General features: G+C 43.3%; 1 protein-coding gene across 2 annotated transcripts in view; it reads right to left on the bottom strand.

Moving 5' to 3' along the window:
* Positions 1-20,082, bottom strand: part of AOAH (acyloxyacyl hydrolase) — a 158,642-nt gene that overhangs the window by 65,577 nt on the left and 72,983 nt on the right. For both annotated transcript variants that reach the window (XM_077856197.1, XM_077856198.1), the window contains exons 11-12: positions 19,297-19,345; positions 17,393-17,487 (exon numbers count right to left, since the gene is read on the bottom strand). In XM_077856197.1, coding sequence (XP_077712323.1) covers positions 17,393-17,487; positions 19,297-19,345 — 144 coding nt within the window. The remainder of the gene's footprint in view (positions 1-17,392; positions 17,488-19,296; positions 19,346-20,082) is intronic.

The raw sequence follows: 20,082 nt of genomic DNA, 5'->3' as shown, positions 1-20,082 counted from the left end.
CTCTTGCACAGATTCCAGTTCAAGAACTTCTGATGAAGAGTGGACAGAACCGGGATTCACTTGAACCACATTTCTATGGTTTGTGCAAAATCACAGAAGGAAAATGATGCTAGCTATGTCTCCTTATTTTTCCTTTTATAAATGCCTTCTGGGACATACCTCTACTCTGTTCTAATTTCTAGTGAAAGCTTATCTTGACTGATGTGTTCAGAATAGGGTTGCCAAATTTAGCAAATAAAAATAGAGGATGCCCAGTTATATTTGAGTTTCAGCACACAAACTGCGGTGTCTACATACAATGGAATACTATTCAGCTTTTAAGAAGAAGGAGATTCTGACCCATGCTACAATGTGGGTGAAACTTAAAGGCATTATATTAAGTGAAATAATCCAGTTTTGCAAAAAATATAAATACTGTATCATTCCATTTATATAAAGTATTTAGAGCTGTCAAACTCCTAGAAAGTAGAAAGGTCGTTGCCAGGGGCTGGGAGTGGATATAGGGGGAGGTGGATGAGGGCCCCATCCTTATTCTTATCCCAAGTATGATTTTCAGTGCAGGGTAGGCTAGAAGTGGAAGAGAGGTGAGTGGGAAGGATGGCTTCTTGGGATTAACCATGTTAATCAGCAACAACAACGATGTATTATCATTAATAACCATAATAATTATGTATTAATTATATAATAATATAATGTATGAATTATGATTTATTTCCATCAAAGAAGCAGAAACAAGGTCATGCAAAGGAGGCTCCTGATGAGTCTTGAAGCACCATACAGTTCCAGTGACTGGCATTTTGTCACGCCCTTAGCAGGAGGCACCCACCACTTTCTGCTCAAAACTCCACCATTATTGTTAGTCAGACACTCTCGCTTTGGTTTCTGTTTCTCCTGTCATTATACATCAAACATTTTCTGTTTTTTCTTAATCTTACTTTTTCCCTAGGTCTTTGTGCTTACAATGTGTGTGTGCTGTAGGATCTGAGAATATTCATTTCTTCCAGAGAAGACAAGAAAAACAAACAGGATGTTTGAAACTCCTAAGATGTGTTAAGCGGAGACAATGAATAAGTAGGTGGCTTGTGAGATGTAGACAGAATTCATGCACCCTATGAAGGAAGCTAGCAGCCTGTAGAATATGTTGGAAGTTAAAAGAATGATATGACACTCCCAGATACCACAATCTGTTTTTTTTTTTTTCAGTCATCTGCATAATGACAACCTTGGATTTGGGGAACCCAGCATGGAACTAGGCTTCTGATTCTGGACAGGCCGGCTCTCCCTTTAACAGGGAGTTAGACAGGAACCCTGCTAGCACAGGGAGATACGTCTGATGTTCTCTCCAGCCTGGAGCAATAAGGGAGGGGATGGCAATTCTGAAGTGTGTCAGCAAAGTAGGAAAAGGCTTTACTCTAGAAATCCAGGAGCTCTGACTTCTGTGTCCGGCTCTATCAATACAGTAAAACTCCACCATTTGGATATGACACAATGGAAGTGGTTCCCATATTCCATCCAGCTCCGTTATCAGGGGTGGGTGATAAGGTGTTTATCTTCCCAGTGGGGGGAAGAGCAGATGTGGAAGGCGGGGTAATGCCAGGCGAGGAAATGGCGGGCAGCTTCATCTTGGGAAGTGGGGTTTCTCAATTTAGTCTCTGGATCCATCTGATGAAATGGATCTCAAATACCTGGGAGAAGCTGGGACTTCTTGCTGCTCTCAAAAAAGGCCCCAACCAGTACTGGAATCGGTCCCACCAGGAGTTAAGCTGGAGCAGATGACAGCTGATGCTGAATCACAGTGGGGACCAGGGTGGGTCTGTAACCCACAACTGGAGCTCTGGAAGGCCCAGGAAGGTCAGGTCACCAGGTTTCAAAGGTTTCTCCTGGTCACTTGATTAACCCTGAAATAATGCACATCTCTGTTTTCCTGGTTAAGTGTTTTAGACTTCACTTACGGTGTTATGGCAAAGATGGAGCTTTACCGTTGCATCAGTTTTGGTATCTCTGATGGCTGTTGAATATTACTTTATCTACTTCAAGAGGAATGTTGGGGGGATTTAAGGGCAGTAAGGAGAGCAGTTTGCCAAGCAGAAGCCGTACACTATGTAAAGGATCATGCTTGGATGGATCACCTAGTGTCTCTTTCCAAGTGGATTGTCCCAGGTTTAAGAGAGGTGAAGTTTATTGCCAGATAATAGAAGGGTTTTGAGCAGACAAATGGAAGCCTCGACATACTTGTTCTACCTTAGTAAATTTGGTAGATAAAAATGAGAAGTAATGGCCTTTAATAGCAAAGGTTTTATAGACCCTAGCAAAAAGAGAATGTTTAAGTCATATCACATTACACACTAAAAGCCTTATTCACGCAACATTATACCCAAGATATTTCAGGCATTTAAGGCAGGAAAGATGCAAATTAAGATCTCCCTCATCAACTCCTGCTTATTCCTCTTGAGCATTTATGTTCTCAGGAAACTCGTCTTAAATGTACCTTAAATGTACATATGTGGAAAGACTTAATATTTACCAAGAAAAACTTCCTCAGTTTGTAAAAAGCATCAGAAACCCAGTGAGCACTTAGCCAGCTACTGCATTGCTTCAGATAGTCTTCTGATTTTACAATGATATAAAATATTTTTATGTCATAATTGGCATGTATTACTATTTTCGTGTAATATTTTAACATTATTCTGTGTATGTGTGTGTGTGTGTATGTGTGTGTGTGTGCCTTTCCATGCATTGAGAAAGGACGTTGGCTCTCATTTTTAAATGCATATTCAGTAAACACAATACTTTGGATTTGGGTGTATTTTAAGCCCTAAATTCAACAAGCAACTTATATTTGGGTTTCTTAAAACCATCTTAAAGGAGAGAAAGATAGTAATGGCATCAATCACATATTCATCTGGTTGGTTCCCCTCCAATGATAAAGGGAATATTCTTGGTGCTTTTATTTCACTGTTTCCATTTGAGCCTTCCCTATCCAGCAATGCTATGGACAATGTGCATGATGTGTTCCCTTTTTCAATACTGTTAAATGGGTTAGATCTAAGTTGTTTATTTTCAAATAATATAAAGTCGCTTAGAAGACTCTGCAGCTAACCTCCTTTGGAAAAAAGACACGAAAAATATCCTCTTCAGTTAAATTAAGTATTTTAAAATTTATTTCCCAGGAACTAAACTCTCAGTTTGTTGTTTTACTCAGAGAAGAAAACAGGTCTGAGGTCGTCAGTCTTTGGATGATGGAGCAAGAATCTCAAGGCCTGGAAATCAAGAGACTGCTTAATCCGTTTAGCTTTGGGACCCGGAGTCTAGGAGCGTGGCTGGTCAGCCACTACTTCACCTGTTCTGCAGGTGGCGGGGATGAGGCCGTCCTCCTGTGTTCAGCCTTGCAATCCCAAAGGCCGGCTATCCTACTTCCCCGCCTTCTGCTTGCATCTCAATCTCATCACCTCCACCTCTCCTTCTCCTCTTAACACTGTCACTACCTTAATGCCTTTCCTTATAGGAATACCAAGTCATGAAACTTTAGGGGCCTTCCTTGACCCTGACAGATTTTCTGGCTCTGGTCTCATTCCTTTAGCCTTTGATGTGTGAATAGATTCTATAAGTGAATGTATATCCATTGGTGATCCTTGCATGTGCTATATTTCCCAGATAACTTTGGCATTTTAGGCCAGAGTATCGGCGGGAACTAATAATGAAGTCTCCTCACGTGCCAGGCACTGAGACAGGAAACTTGTACACACTGTTTAACTTCATCACACATCTCTGTGAGGCAGGGATTAGTCTTCTTCCTTCTTCTCTCCTTTCTGCAAACACTTTTTGAGCAACTACCATGTATCAGATGCTGGACACTGCCTCTCAAAAAAGGAGTGAGTACCCAGGGCTCAGGAGAATAACAGTAAATTGAATGAGCATGCCCCGACCTACTTGGAGGTATTGAAAAAGCCCCTTTTCTGGTGGCACCTCCTGCCACTGGTTCTGGGCCACAGAAGTGTCTGTATTTTCGGGGCAGAAACTGGCCAGTGTGTGACCCAGAAAAACTATGGCAAACAGAACTCAGAGGGAGTTGAGTGACTTGGCAAGGTCACAGAGCTGGTAGTAGGGGGCTGGGATTTGAACCCAGTTCTGGTGGGACTAGGAAGAGAGAGAGGCTCGGAGCAGGCTGGAGTCCTAACAAAGTAGGCTCTCAGTAACCCACTTGTATCTGGTCTTTGTTTTTCCCCTAAGCTGCTAAATCTCATGGAATCACACACTTGGCTAAACTGGGCTTGCTAGTTGTTGAAAATGAGGCTTCCTGGGTGTCTACTGAGCAGATGGTCTCTGGGGGACTGCTTTGGGTAAAAAGTTCAGAAATCTATAGATAACCCGCGAGTGGTCACCATCTTTTCCTCTATGTTTCTCTCATATGGAAGCCACGCATAACTTAAGAAGAGTACAGAATGAATGTTGTGGGCACGCATACTGCAATGATATGTGACCCTATGCAGACACCTACATACACACCCCACTCACGTACTCCCGGGGCCTGTTCTGTCCTCACAGCTGCCAGGGAAAGGCATCCTCAGAGAACAACACACACTGCGGATCTGGAGGTTTATCTTCCGGTGCGGCCTGGCAGAGGAAGCTCTGGGAGAGCAGGGAAAGTGTGTTTCATCTGGTTTCTGCCTCTGCAATCTCAGACTTAACTCTGTCAGGCAGCATCATTCACATGAGCTTTGACATAGACAGCTTCAAGAATGTAATTTAACTCCAAGTTTGACTCATAAACTTTAGAATTCCATATGCAGTGAAATAAGTCTCCTACTGAGGTCCCGGTGGCCCTGTTAAGTCATGAAACATACAGAGAGAGAGAGAGAGAGGGACAGAGAGCCAGAGACAGAGAGAAAGAGACAGACAGAATGACAGAAACACATCAAAGGCCAGCCCATGCCAGGCGCTCTGTTCACCACTGTACTAGGCCACCACAAGTTCCTCCTTGGGGGAGCTCATAGTCTAGAAAATAAAGACTTCCAAGCTTGATGACTTGCTTGAACTCCTCTGTATTTCAGTTTCTTTGCCTGTACAATGGACTAATAATAATGCCTATCTCATCAGGTGGTTGAGAGGATTGGAAAGGACAATCCATGCAGAAAGTTCAGAATTGCCAGTGTTCCGTGAGAGTTAGCTGTTGGCAGTATTGACAGGGAAGTCCGGAGTGCTAGAAAGGATGCCTGTCCCACGTGTGGGGGTCAGGGAAGGAATCTTGAAAGAAACCTTCTCCCATGTGAATTCTATGAGGTTACTAAGAGGGAGCCAGGCAAAGAGGGGCAGGGGGGAAAGAATTTAAGTATTGGCAATGCCATAGGCAAAATCCCAAGGCCAAATTCATCATATTCTATGTGAGGAAGACCAACAAAATCTCCCTCAAACAACCCCAAACAGCCAGCGTGCCAGTTATCTACTGCCCTAGCTGTTGTTAGGACTGGTAACAATAACTGCTCAGCTCCCGGGATGAGGCCTATTGGAGGCACATTTAGACTTCAGTTAGAGCTAAATAAATGATTTTCAGAGAAAAGGTATAGCATTTCATCTTTAACCCTGTGCCAGTCCAAAACTTGATGGGGGTAGTGAAGAAATAGTCAAATAAAGATTTCTAGAAAAATGTGACCAGTAAATATAAAAAGGACAGAATGGCAGGCAACAATCTTTCATCATTTTCCCTGAATATAGTTCTTTTTATTTATCTATTTTTTCACCGTGTCAGCTCCTCTTAGTCTCTTCTTATTTCTCCTTTTATTTATTATTTAAGCTCTAACCCCATGATTTATTTATTCAGTGAATGAGTCGAGGGATGCATTTATCTAACTGCCCCGTACCAAATGAAAATGCATCGTGCAGTTGGATTTCTTCCACAGAATTCAATTCTTTCCATCACTGCTTCCAGAGTGATTGAAGAACTGTATCCAAATTCATAAAACTGAGAAAACAAGAATTTAAAGTGTCCCACTGTTATGTTGAAATAATCACAATTCAATTCTCTCGTGGAGCCAATGAAACCAATTCTTTCACAAACAGAAAAAATAACTCTTCTAAGGGCCAGGAACAGGCAACGAGGCATGCCTACCATATTACAAAAGTGCCCTTTCATTTGATTTTGTAAAGGTTTGGTCATTGCCGAGGCAGCCAGGCTGCCATTTATCTGGGATGGGGTAGTTCTCCTTTTCTTTGAGAGCTAACATCCGGCATTAGACTCTGGGAGCCCAAAGTCCATTACCAAGGTATAGAAGTGAGAACACAGGGAGCCATCACAGGGGCTCCTGGTGACCAGGCCAGAACTGGGCTGTCACTCCCCACTATCTCACCCATAAAAAATGATCTCATTTTCTTCCTTTTCCCTCTTTTACCTTCCACCAAGAAACTGTCACAAACCTCGTTGCTTCTAGCCTTCCAAGTGGCCCATTTGATGGCCTGGGGTTACCACTACAGCCTCTGGCCAGCCTCTAACTTCAGCCTCTACCTTCTCACTCTCTCCCTACCATCATTAGCAGTATTTTCCAGAATTTTGTGGAGGATCTTCTTGAAGATATGGATCCTGTTTGGGTAGATTTGTGGTGGAGTCTTAGAATCCTTATTTTTAATAAGTGCCCAGAATGGCTGTGGCGATGGGCCAGGTTTGGGAAATGCTGCACTAGAAGCTACTGAGCTATTCAATATCTTCCTCCACATGGCACCACCCACTGCCCCAACCTCTTCTCACACCCCACGCAGCTACCTGTATGCCAGTCTGACCTCCAGGCCTGTCACAGGCTCTTTTTCCTACTCCACTGTCTTCACTGATCAATTGCTGCTCACTGGTCAAGGGTTAGCTAAATCCTGACTCCTTGACTGGCCCACCTCCCTCTGTAAGGGGGTCTCCCCTGGCTCCCATCACACCCTGCACGTGCTCAGCTCATTACATCTAACATGCTAGCACTGGGGCAGAACAGGCCAACTTTTTCTGCAAAGGGCAGATAGTAAATATTTTAGGCTTTGCAGGCGATTTGGTTTCTATGGCACTTCTCAGTTCTGCCATCATAGTAGAAGGGCAGCCGTTGATAATGTGTAAATGAATGGGCAAGCTGTGTTTCATGAAAACTTTCTTTCCAAAAAAAAAAAAAAAGCTGAAGGACCACATTAAGTTCAAGGGCCACAGTTTGCTGACTTCTGCTGTAGGGTCTGACAAATTCAGTTTCTATCTGGGCTCCCCGTTTAACTGCATTATCTTGGGTATGTTAGATAGCTTCTCTAAGTCTTCATTGCTTCATCTATGCAATACCCATAATATTGGGGTCCGTTCAGTGTTAAATGAGATACTGCCTGGTGTTGGGTAAACACATGGTAATATTTACTTAAAGTTATAGGTGTGAGTCTACTTGTCCATCTTTCCAAGTAGACTTTAAGCTCCTTCAGGTTAGAGAGACTGCTTTTCACATCTAGGGCCCCACTTGTCCACCTGCGTCTCTTTCCCCTGCCTTTAATAGTAGAACTCCCATGGTGTTGGGCACATAGCTGCCCCGCTCTTGTAGCCTGGTGTGGCCACGTGACCAGGTGTGTGAGACAGTAATGTGTGCCACCTCTGTGTCGAATTCCTCCAGGGGATATGTGTATCCTCACTTGGCCCTTTTTCTTTCCTACAGGTGGGAGGTGGCAAAAGCAGGGGTAGCCACCTTGAAACTGGAGGTGGAAGCCACATGTTGAGGATGGTCTGACTGTCTTGTCAGCCCTGGACTGCTTGTCTCTGGATTATTATATGAAAGAAAAACACATTTCTATCTTAAGTCACTGAATTTTGGGATTCTTTGTTATAGCAGCTGAACCTATACTCTGCTTGACTAATAACTCGTCTTTTAAGAAGGGCTCTCAACTATGTCACCAACATGAAAATCTGACCTCTTGGCTCCTTATTGATCTATTTTCCTTTAGGGTCTTTATCAATCAGTCTTTAAATTCTCGGCTCAGTGTTGCTGTCTTCCATCTCTGTCTGGAATCTTTGGAGCTTGTATTTCAGAATTCTCCCCTTGATTTTCCTCTAAGAATTACGGTTTAGCTCGCACTTCTGACCAGTCTGCCAGCCACCGCCTGGAGTAGAAAATCCTCAGGAAATCATTCTGAAGCCTGGCATTTGGCAAGGGTGGACTGGGTAATCTCTGTTCTTATTACCCCAAGGAGTGGCATGGAGGGAACTAGCCGAATGAGAGAATGAATGAATGGGGTACAGCAATCAATTCTAACCATCCCGAATTATCTCTAAACGCCAGAATTTCTCCCTTTCCACATCCCAACTGATTTGAGATTCTAAATGTTTTTCCTGTGATGAGTTAGTTCCCTGAGACCCATTTTATGGTTGAGGAACTTGAGAGAGAGCGAGGCAAAGTGATGAATATAATTAACTAGAGGGCAAGAGATTGCATCGAGTCTTAGCAGCACCCTGGCTCGCACAGGTGTTTATGGACTCAGGCTGCCGCTCTCTGAGGAAATCTCCATCTAACGTGCAGCGAGAGCAGGCATGTGGGCTGGCTAATTATAAATGCCTTTCAGAATATGGAGCTTAAAATAATTTCCTTTTGTGGTTTTTCACGACAGCGCGTGTTTGTCTTTTTAATTCTTGCAGAAGCTAGTGAGGGCTAAGACCACAAATGTCTTCAGAAGAATGAGCCTGCAAGAGCAGCCTCGTTTGCTGGCAGGTGAGAGATCCAGATGCTCACCTTGAGCAGGAAGAAAAGGGCATTGCATTGATCAGGCCTCAAGGCAACAGCCCGTCTGGCCCGTGCCCACGAACAGGGAATGGGAATCGAAGAACATTCTTTCTCTTGTGGCCTGATGGCTGCTGGAGAAAAGGACTCACCAGGATGAACACAACTCTCTTTTTCTGACAGGACAAATGAGAAGTAACTGGGATTGAGGCCTTTCTTCTCACTGCTTAGCATCCTTAATCTGCCGGCCTGCAAGACGTCTGAGGAGCCGAAAATGTAATTTTGTCCAATTTTACTGAACGACAGCCTTTCCTCGTCTTGAAAAACAATAGTAAAGTACCCCAACCCTTAACTATTTCTGGAGTCGACATGAAGTTAGCCGGGGTAGGATTTTTGTATTTTATGTGCACCATGAAAATCAGCCTTTATGCTTAATGCTCACTGTTAAATCCAGAGAGCGGGAAGCAGGGCAGGCCGGGGAGAGCCAGGATGAGAGCTTTGATACCACCCGTGCTGTCTGGGGGCTAATAAAGGGCAGCCAAACTTGATCTATATACTCATCTCAAAGAAAAGAATGAAGCATATGTGGGCTCCAAAGACTGGAGCCGCTTTGCTCTCGGGTGAATATGCATTTTCTGCAGCCAGATTAAGGATTCATTTTGTCCTTGACACAGTACGAAATTCAATCTGCGCCTACTTACCCTACAGACAACAGCCTGCCGGGGGTCGTGCTAAGATTTTATAATAGTACAGGCAACAGCCTTCACTAACAAAATAAACATTTGGGAAATTGTATTTCAGAATCTCTTCCCCCTCCTCTCTCCCCCAGGCCCAACCCGTCATACAATTCTGGTTCAGTGAAATGCAGCATTTAATATTTTGGAAATAATTTTCGAACAGATGGGGAAGAGGCAGGAGGGCAGCATGTATTGCTGGCCTTGATGATCTCTCTGCCTCCCTTTCTTTCTCAACAAAACATCTCAAGCCGTGATTGTTTTTCCTTTGAAAGAGAGAAAAAAAAATGCATGGAAGTGTTTTCAAATTTGCTTGTTGCTTTTCTTTGCAATCAGAATTTCTAAGCTGAGATCTTTCCCGTGGCATGGGAAGCTCATTCTGAATCCGACTACCGCGGATGTCTTAGAGAGGAGCGAGGGTTGTTTAAGGAGGCAGGGGGCAAAAACCTCTCTCTGCCCCCAGCGGAATGAGGCTCAGAACCTTTGTTTCTGTGGAACCAGTAGGGTGATTCTTCACACTCTCTTTATTGAACTACAAATATCTTTCCAGATGAACACACTCCTAATCTAATTAGCGGTAAACAGGCCTCTGGGGTACCACACTGCTTAACAAGAGGATGGCAAGAAGGGGAGAGAAGAAGAGTCTGCAGCAGGAAAGACACCCAAGACTGTGGATTCCTTTTCCAGAGGCACAATCTGACTGGGGTGATGTATTTTCAGGAGTGTTTTCTGCTTTATAGGGAGACAAAGGCCAAGAAATGTTGCGTAGCCTCATAAAGGGCAGAATGGCCTATTATGAAACAATGAATAATTGTTTTTCTACAGCACTCCCTGCTCTTTCCAGACAATCTGACGTATTACTTGGTGCAGTAAGGGCAGAGCACCAAACACCTTGGGGCGTCCTGGAGGGTCTTGGTGGACCGCACCCATTCCCACCATCAGACCCTGGGTGAGGCCACACAGCCCGGTGTTTGCTACGGTTCCTTCCCCAAGGAACCAGAGTTTGTGGAGGGATGGCAAGGTGTGGTCAGGAGCCAGTGGGTTCTCACTAGTTTCACAGTCAGTGCTACAGAATCTAAATTCAGAACCTTGTCACCCAGACCTGGCAGAGAAAAGGTCCAGAGGCCTCATTCTGAAAGATGATTCCTGATTGTTCTCCCTCTGTTGGTTATTTTGGGAAGGCTTCCTCAAGGCAGTTGGGAAGGAAAGGATTTGGCATTTGGTCAACAGCAGCCTTTGGGGGCCTTTCGGGGTGAGACCGGTCTCAGGGTAAAAGGACATAAAGGGATGGGCCAAGGCCATGCAGACAGCCAACCAGGAGTCCCATGCCACCGACTGCCTCTGGCTCCAAGCCCCCTCCTCCAATCTCTGCTCTGCAGAAGGGGCTTGGACTCTGCAAACTACACTTCCCAGGCTCGTCTGTGTCCCCCAGCCAAGGGGAGGCGCGGGTGGGACAGGAGCATGTGGGGGGAGGAGAGGAACTATTTTCTGGTTTCCAGCTGAGGTCAGCAGCCTCCTGCCTCCTTTGCTACTTGCGGCTCATCTCCAGTGGTCCCAGTAGCGACTGGTCCCATGTGCCCTTGGCAGTCAGTACAGGCTCTGCCGAGGTTCAAGCATCCGCCACACCCCTTGCTCTAGCCTGTGCTAAAACCTCATCTTCCTTTTTGTTCCCTAGCCCTGGCATCAGCAATGATTAATCTCTTCAGAAATTCCCTTTATGTTCTAATACCTATGTAATCAGTTGCTTGGAGCCAGTGTAGCCAATCTCCTATATTAAATCCTCTCTGCTGGAATGCTTTTATTTTCCTGATTGGTCCCTGCTAAATGTTGACTCTGACACTGACTAGAAACCCAGTTTAAAAGTTGTTCCACCTGCTGAATTAGCCAAAAGGTTGGGGGTTCTCTTCCTTTGTGGTGACATTACTAAAAGGCTCTCAAATAGTAGAACCCATGGGAAGAGGGAGGACTGAGGACAGAGTGAGCATTCTCAGCAGACACCCTCTTGGGGGAACCTCACACATCCCAATATGTTCTGGAAATCTTGGGTTGAGAGGCTAGTCCACTCTATGCTGATGGCTTCCCATTTTGCCCTAAAACATCCTATTTTAGAGTACCTCTTTTCTGGAATTTCTAGATGTAAACAATTTTGGAAACTGAACCGTGGTACTCCCCAACCGCATCTTTCTTCTGTACACTCTCAAAATTTGGACATTAGAGGCCACAGGAAAACTCTGTAACTGTGGTTCTCAAAATAGGGTCTGGGGACCCCTGGGGATCTTTGAGACCCTCACAGAGAGTTTTTATGAGATCACGATTTTCATCATAAAATTAAACTTGATTTGCCTTTTTCATTGCATTTTTATTTCACTCATGAGGGTTCAATGTAGTTTTCAACAGGCTACATACATGTTTATGAAAACAGATTGAAGAGGGAAGCAGGTATGGAGAGTCAGCTGTTTTGGGTCAGATATCAAAGAGATTCACAACAATGGAAAAGAAAACTCTTCCAACTTGTTTCTTTGTTTACTTGTTTTGGAAAATAAAGTTATATGTCAAAAAAATGTTATTTATATTGATGTGTTTCTTATTGTTATTGTCAAATGTATTAATGAATAATTAATTCATGGCTGAGGCTTCCGACCTCAGGTGGTGGCAGGTGGAGGGAGAAGAGGTATAATCAGATGTGATTCTTCTGGTCTGGCAGAGGTCCAAGGCTGGCTCTCTAATGGGGGCTCTGAGAGGCCCTGCTGGGAACATGTGAGCAACCTCACAGGTGCGGTCATTGGATTCTCTTCACCTCCCTCTAGCCTTTCAGTTTTCATGCTCCAGCCCCTGGGCATCTGGAGGTTACCCTCCATGCTGAAGTCATCTCCCGGCAATCTTCTTCAGGACTTTTAATGATCCAGGCTGGATCTCCCTTCCTGGGGGTCCACATTGCCCCCCAGACACACACTCCTATCCTGCTGCCTCAGTCACCACCCTTACATTATTCATAAGAGTGTTGGACACCAGCCGCTGTGACCCCAATCTCCGGAGACACCTCTCCAAGTCTGTTAGTGATCATCTCCTCTGAGGGGGAAGCATGTCCACCCTTCCCCCAAGGGGAGAGCTGAGCCCCACTGCCATGCTGACACCAGCCATTCCCTGTCTCAACTCTTAGACCTTTGAGGTGGGCCTTAAGCTATAGGTTGCAGAAATGATTTTCACTCCCTTTTGTGCATGTCCTGCTAAAGTCCTTCTAATATTTGATTGTAGAAGGTGGGAATAGTTGGCTCACATTGTCCTGAGGCCTCAGCTGAAACTTAAGTAGAAATAAATAGTCCATTTTTAAATGTCCTATTGTAAAATCATCCTGAATTTCTGATGAGATTGCTATCATTGTTTATATTTTTTAGATGAGGAAATTAAGCTTAGAGAGATTCAGGAAGTGGCTAAGCTAGGATTTGAACCTAGGTCTGCTTCAAAGTCCAAGATTATTTTACAGAGAGATAATTTAGGGACTGGAAACTCCCCTCTGGGCACTGCTCTCGACTCAAGGTGTCAGTTTCATACATGGCTCTCATGCTATCAGTTGGGTGGCCATACATCCCAATTTGTCTGGCCAGTCTAGGTTAATGCCTATAATTCTCACGTATTATCAGTTTCCTCAGGTTGGACAATGAATTAGAAGTTTACCATAACTATTGAGGATTGGGGTATGGTGCAGAAGAACCAGAGGAACCAGAAGTTTCTTAGGGAGACAGATTCTTCCAGTAGAGTCTCCAAAAGCTGGCTTAGACTCTGCAGGGAAGATCTGCATTAGGGGGGGTGAAGTTGGTGAGGTAGCTTCTCCAGATGCAGAGATGCCCTTACAACTCTGGGTTAAGCCCAACTAGGAGAGACATTCGGCTCAGGGAGGGTGGTCTCTTCAGGATCTGGCTGTAAGTCCATAGGGTGGGAAGGGTATGAGAAAAATACATGTCCACTGTTAATTCTAAATACCGTCTATATTTGTCCATTTCTTTTCTTCCCCACTGTACCCTTCTAGTTTAGGGCACTTTATCTAGAAGATAAACTTCTAGCTGGTCTACTTTTCTGTTTTTCCTCCCAATCCAATCCATTCTGTCATTGAACTCAGGGTGATTTTTCTAAAATTCCAATATGACTGCTGCTATTTCTCATTTTAAAATCACTTCACTTGGTGGCTTCCTATTGCCTTCAGGATAAACTCTGAATTCCTTAATGTGGCTTCAAGGGCCCTTGAGATCTGGCTCCCAAGCACCTTTCTAGACTCTTCTCACACCTTCTCCACTTCCTGCTCTATGCACATCAGTTCAGCCACAGTAGACTTCTCCGAATGCTGAATTCTCTCACTGTGAGCCTTTGTGTGTACGCTTTTTGCTGCTAGGAGCTTCTTCCAGCTAGGACCAGACTGCCTGAACTCCCTCTTTTCATGAGTTTGGGGAGTGCATATGCATCACAACAGCTCTGGAATTTGCTTGTCTGCATTTTCCCACAAGGCCTGAAGCCCTCTGAAGACCTGGTTCTTTCTATCCCCTTTACCTCTGCATCATTAGCTCCTATCAGAGAGCTTGGCACACGGTAGGTTCCAGGTTAGTATTTGGTGATATTTTGTTTACTTGCCACAAGCATTTAAAGGCCAAAAAATCAAAATATGAGACATCAGAGCTCAACATATCTCATGGATGTCTGCTAGGCATTGTATTCATACATAGGCTAACTCCCTGTGCAAATGAAGAGATTCTATAGATAGTAAGTTTGAAAAATGATGTTTTTTTTTTAAAAGAAATATGATCCATAGTAGCCCAGAAATGAATCAGCTTAATATCCAGTTGTGGGCAGATGGTTTAGTAGATTATGGCTTGTATACTGAAAAGGATACTATAGAACACTGACAAATATAATGAATATAAAGACTAAATAGTAACGTGGAAAAATGACTATAATTAGTGCCAACTGAAAAAAAGGAGAAAGGCCAATTGCATACTTGCTACTCTCATGATTACATAATGTGTGTGTGTGTGTGTGTGTGTGTTGTGTGTATGCATAGAGAGGTGGAGTTCTGGAAAAGAGTGGAAAAATATTGAGAAAAGTTCAAGATGGTGGGGATTTTTTTTAACCTCTAAAAAAGTAGTTCTAGTATTGACTTCATATCTTCTTTTCTAATAAGAATAAGAATAATATTAAAGGTATATTTTAAAACTAATCTGATACTCCAAAATTTAAAAATGATTCTCCCTGGGTGGTAGGATTAAGGAGAATTTTAATGATTTCTTAATAATTTCTATATTTTCTTATTTTTCCCCATTGAGTATTGAACACCTATAATTAGATAAAAACAATATTGCAAATATTTACTTTCTTCCCTCTCTCACTTTGGGCAGATATACCTGCTTCTCCGTTGATCTTGGGCATGGTCATGTGACTTGCTTTGGCCAATGCATTGATGGTGGACATGATGCAGCAAATGTATTTGTGTGGGAGAGCTTGTCCTCTTGCACTTCTGCCATTACCATGAAAAGAATACTTTCTGGATAGATTGCCCAACCAAGAAAAATGAGAGACACATGGAACAGACCTAGATCCAAACTTTAGCTTGGAGCCAAGACTAATGGAGTCCAGCCTAGAATAGCCAACCCTAGACAACCCAGAGATGTGTGAGTGACAAGAAATGAAGATTGCTTTAAGTCACTGAGACTTGGGGTGGTTTGTACAGCATTATTTTGAGAATAACTTGGTGATAAATGTTCATTTTCAATGCTAACTTTCTAAGCAAAATATTTCTCTTTTATTCTTGTCTCATCTTCCATCTTATAAAGGGCAGAACACAGAAGTAGCCCTGGCTTGGAGTGACTGGATTAATTTTGAGCTTGGAGAAGTATGTTAACCTGGGGAGACCTTTTAAGAACATTAGAACACCAAAGTCTTGAAATTGGTGACAAAATGACACTAAAGCTGTACTTGTCCCTACTACCATCAACAGCATTATTAAATAACATTTTGGTGAGATTCATGAATCCCAATGACCATTATGACCAATTTGGGTTCCACATCCACTCTATGTTATTGCCATTCTCGTGGTCATTTCTCAGGACTACTTATTTACTGCCAAAAAGTGACAGGGTGGTGGGATGGGAAATACAGGTTTCCTTGGCTATTTAAAAGCAGTATTCTGAAAGTTCGCGTCAGGCCACTTGGCTTTCCCGACAGACCTACATTAGTATGGTAATAGCTTTTTTCATAAAAGTGAAAATCTTCTTTAGATTTCTTTTGGTTGGCAAAAAAAGGGGACTTATATAGGTCTTCTGTAAAAATGAAGTGTCATGAAACAAACTTTCAGAAAGCAGGGGATATCTGTAACGCAAAGCCAAACCAACAAATGCTGAGCTGCAGTATTTCACTTAATTTGTTGGAAATAGCATATTATAAATGTTACAACTCAAATCCCAATTGTTAGGACTCTAGGATGAGGCCAGCTGCTGAGCTGGCTTCTTGGTGGACCTTTCTCTTCCCCAAAGATTTAGCACACTGCAGAGGGAGCTGCTGGCTCTGGTGAGAGTTTGTGAGAGGCCATTGTCTCTGGGAGAACCCCAAAGTGAGAGGCACTCTTCGCCTCAACCTCCAGAGACCCCAAGTGTGGGATAAGAAGGACAAGCACAAGGACATGGACCAGCCTGGTTACCTGTCACCACTGCATTGCGTATAAGAACAAACAGTATCTTGACAGAGCATTTTTGACATACAATCCTCAAAACCCTGTAGAGGCCACTCCACTATTTTCTAAAAGTTAGCATTGAGAGGCAAGCCTGATGCCAAAAGGATTTTTCCTCCCAGTATGTACCCTGGTTTTTGCTGTTGTTGGGCAGAATGATTGCAAGATTTTTCTTTAAATTTAGAATTAAAAAAAAAAAAAAAAAGCAAGAAATGGTCAAGAGAGAGTCTATTTGACACTTTGGCTTGATGGATGCTCAGGGTAGGTTTGGGAAGGAAGACTAGGATTCCCTCAACTCAAGAAAGTTATCTTTTATTGTTTATTTGGTCACCACTACTTCTCTGCCTGATGTGTTCTCTGCTCTGGGTTTCCTATTTAATCTCCAGAACCCCCCGCTTGTGTCGCTTATCTGAGTTCCAGAATTTCCCCAGCTGGCAGACTGCTTGCTCATCTTGTTTTTTGCATTGTCCAACTTGCTCGTCAGTGTTGCTACTGGATTTTTCACATTGGGTGATTATGGTTCTTTCTCCCAAAAGCAGTCTTTCTTGATCTCCGATTGCTCCTTTTTTGTGAGTATGATCTCCTGAAGACTATTGTTGAGAATCTGAATTTAATAGATTACAAAATACCACTCTGTCTCCTACAGCATGCTTTTTTTTTTTTTTTCAAAAGGGCATTCTTCTTTTGAGAGTAGGAGCCTGTTATTTATATGTCCAGATGTCTCCCTGCTTGCTCATCTTTACAAAGGGAGGTCTATGCTCAGTTTTGGGACATGGGACAGGTTCAGTCAAAGTGTTTAGATTTATGTTTGATTTCTTTAGTCTGAGAAGAAGGGGTCAAGGAAGAATATATAATACCTGTAGTTTGATTTCTCTGGATCAGAGTTTCAGGATTCTCAGAGAGGGAGAAAGGAACTGTGCCCAGGTTGGCCTTATGACAAGGGCTTCCCTGCTGCACCCAAGTCTCCTTTCCACCCGGCAGGGGCACCCTCCTCCCTTCTCTAATGGACAGGATTGTTCCTGTTATGAGCTTGTTGTGACAATGCCCTCACATTTCTTATATTGTTTGAAATGAACCGAGCTGAAATGGCTGTGGATGTGCCTTTTATAGCAGATTTTGCTGAAGAGGGAAATTTGCACCTGTTTGGAGTTGGCATCACATTTAGAGAGAGCAAGGGGGGAACAGACGCAAAGGCCAGCACATCCGAGATGATTACTGCCCAAATTACTTACCAAAGACATCTGTGAAGCTGTGAGCCATTCGGGAGAGATGTGAAAATGAGCCCCAGCTGAGTCTCCCAGCAAAATGATTCCCCTGGGCTGTGAACCTGGGTGGCACAATTTATTTGCATTATTTATGCACTCAAGTAGTTTGGGGCCTCCAGATTGGGTGGTTAGGAGAGCAGATACCCTGGTGTGTATTCCACGCACAGAGCATCATAACAGTGATGCATTGCCACTCTTCAAGTGTTGGGGAGTGAGGGAGATCGCATTTAGGAGCTGAATGAGATTTCTAGGCCATCAGAACTGCTAGCTAAGCCATATAGACGCAGGTGTGTTTCCTCGCTCAGCATAAAACAAACTGCTATGCAACATCATGAGTGAATGATGGATGAATAAATGAATCAAAACTTTATCTGAACTGAGAAATATGCCCTAAATTTTGGTTTTGGAAATCACTTTCTTGAATTCTTTTGTAATTCACTTTAAGAATTAATGATCTCATGGAACAATTTTGACTTTTCAAAGATGTTATGGTCTTTTAAAGCCCTTAATCCATATACACAAAAGCACTGGATGGACAGTTCTGGCTGATTAACAGGAGATGAACATATAAAAGTCTCTGTGCAGCCCTACTTGGAGGTTAGGAATCATTTAATCTGCCTCTGAGGCCCATCTACACAATTCTTTTACTCATGGGTGATGCATGTACTCTTCTAAATCCCTTAAGATCCTGAAAGAAACAATCGATGCCTTCCAGAGTCACAGAGAAGTGCCTCTTTCCCCTAGACCCAAATCCCTGAAACCATGCTAGAAGATAGTCTGGCCTCTATGACAGTTAGCACTTGGCCAATACACGGGCACTGAGAAGGTCCAGGACATCCAGGAGAGATTGGGATGGGGGAGTCCAAGAGGCTTCCCATGGTGATCCCAGATCCTCACACCAGGATCTTTCATTTGGTTTTGAGTTCACTTATTTATTTATCAGCCATTTGTTCGTTCATTCTTTTATTCATCCAACAAGCATTTCTAAACTACATCACTCTGCACTAGATCTGTGCATTTTCTACTCCCTCCTTACCCCTCTGAGAGTTTAAGGACAATTAGACTAGGTTGATTGAGGGCAAGGACTATATCACATCTGCCCAGGACTACTCAGAGCCAAGTATAGCTCTTGGTTCATAATAGGAATAGGCATTCAGGAAATATCTGTCAAATGAATGGATGAATGAACAAATGATTGAAATGCTTTCCAGTGTTAGGGAAAAGCATTGCCTAAATGTAATGCTACCAGAGACCCTTTGGGTACAACCAGGTGCATATTTTCAGTAGTATGTGGGTGATTGTAGGTCTCTCCTAACAGTACCGGTAGCTCAGATGTCTGTGGCATTTGGGCATTTAGAATATGGAGCTTTTGCTCAGCTATTTTTGGGAACCCCCAATGGCTATGACTTGGACGTCTCCCTCAAGTCACCCAGATAGGAATCTTTAGCCCAGTTGTCACAAGGATACTGTCAGTATAGGCCTGGATGTCTGATCTTGTAGTGTTTTGAGAAGGACATGGAGAAGGATGCAACACGAGCACCTCTATTTGTTTTCTTATTTGGAGAAGCACTGGGTTTCCGTTACCCTGTGCTCTATCTTGCCACCTTTTCTGGCATCATCATTCAAATTTCCAATCCCCACATAAAGGAGTCAGACAAATTCAGTTTTGCTTTTTTTTTTTTTTTTCTAGATTCTGCCTCCATTTTCTACAAGCTTTTTCATGACTTTCTCTGATTTTTCATGCAAATTGGTCAACTTTAAGCTGTAGCGTCAGGTACTTCCTCACTCAGGTGGTCTGTTCACCTCAATCTGACTCAGACTAGAAAAAAGTGTTGCTATTGTGATAAGCATATTCATTCTACAATTCATACCTTCACAGAACTTCTTCTCATATGGAATTCCATCTTTTGGATCGACACCCTTTGAAAGAGAAATAATGAAATTAGTAATTTGTTTTTTAATGTATGAGACATATACACTGAGGTCTTCCTTCCCTTATGCGGCTTTGAAAGTACAAAGGCAAATCAGTGGATAAAATCCATTAAACGCTCTCAATTCAACATAGCAACACTGTGTAAGTGAGTTGGGCATTATGGAGTTGGGGCAGGAATAAGGAGAGATCCAGAACCCAAGGATGGTCCAGAGGTGTAGGGCAGTGTCCCGAGTGCTGGCAGGGTCACCATGAGGGGGTTCTGTAGGCCCAGTGCATGACAGGGACGCAAGGTCAGAGTGTGCTCCTCAGTCTTTGAGCTGGAGCTCTGAGTGTCCTGACATCTCCACTTCCTAAGGATGGATGCTTCCAGAGCAGCAATTCTCAACAGGGCTAGTTTCCCCCCACACCTACTGCAAGGGACATTTGGCAAAGTCTAGAGACATTTTTGGTTGTGACAACAGGGGAAGGAGGAGAGACTGTCATCTAGTGGGTAGAGGTCAAGGATGCTACTGCACATCCTACAATTTCCAAGGGACCTGAATTTCCAAGACTCCAGTAATTTGTTGGGATTTCTTCTATTGCTCTAATTGACTATTTACTTTCATACTTGATTTCGTACTTGTAATTTGGTACTCTTTTTCTTTAGGAAGACCCTCAAATCATATATGCTCAAGACCCCACAACACATGGGTCTGCTTGCCATTGTTGTCCTCGGATAAGCGTT

This window comes from Canis aureus, chromosome 18 (genome assembly GCF_053574225.1).
Source record: "Canis aureus isolate CA01 chromosome 18, VMU_Caureus_v.1.0, whole genome shotgun sequence".
Lineage (NCBI taxonomy): Eukaryota > Metazoa > Chordata > Mammalia > Carnivora > Canidae > Canis > Canis aureus.
Note: the sequence above shows the minus strand (reverse complement) of the source record. Positions and strands in the feature narration are given on the sequence as shown.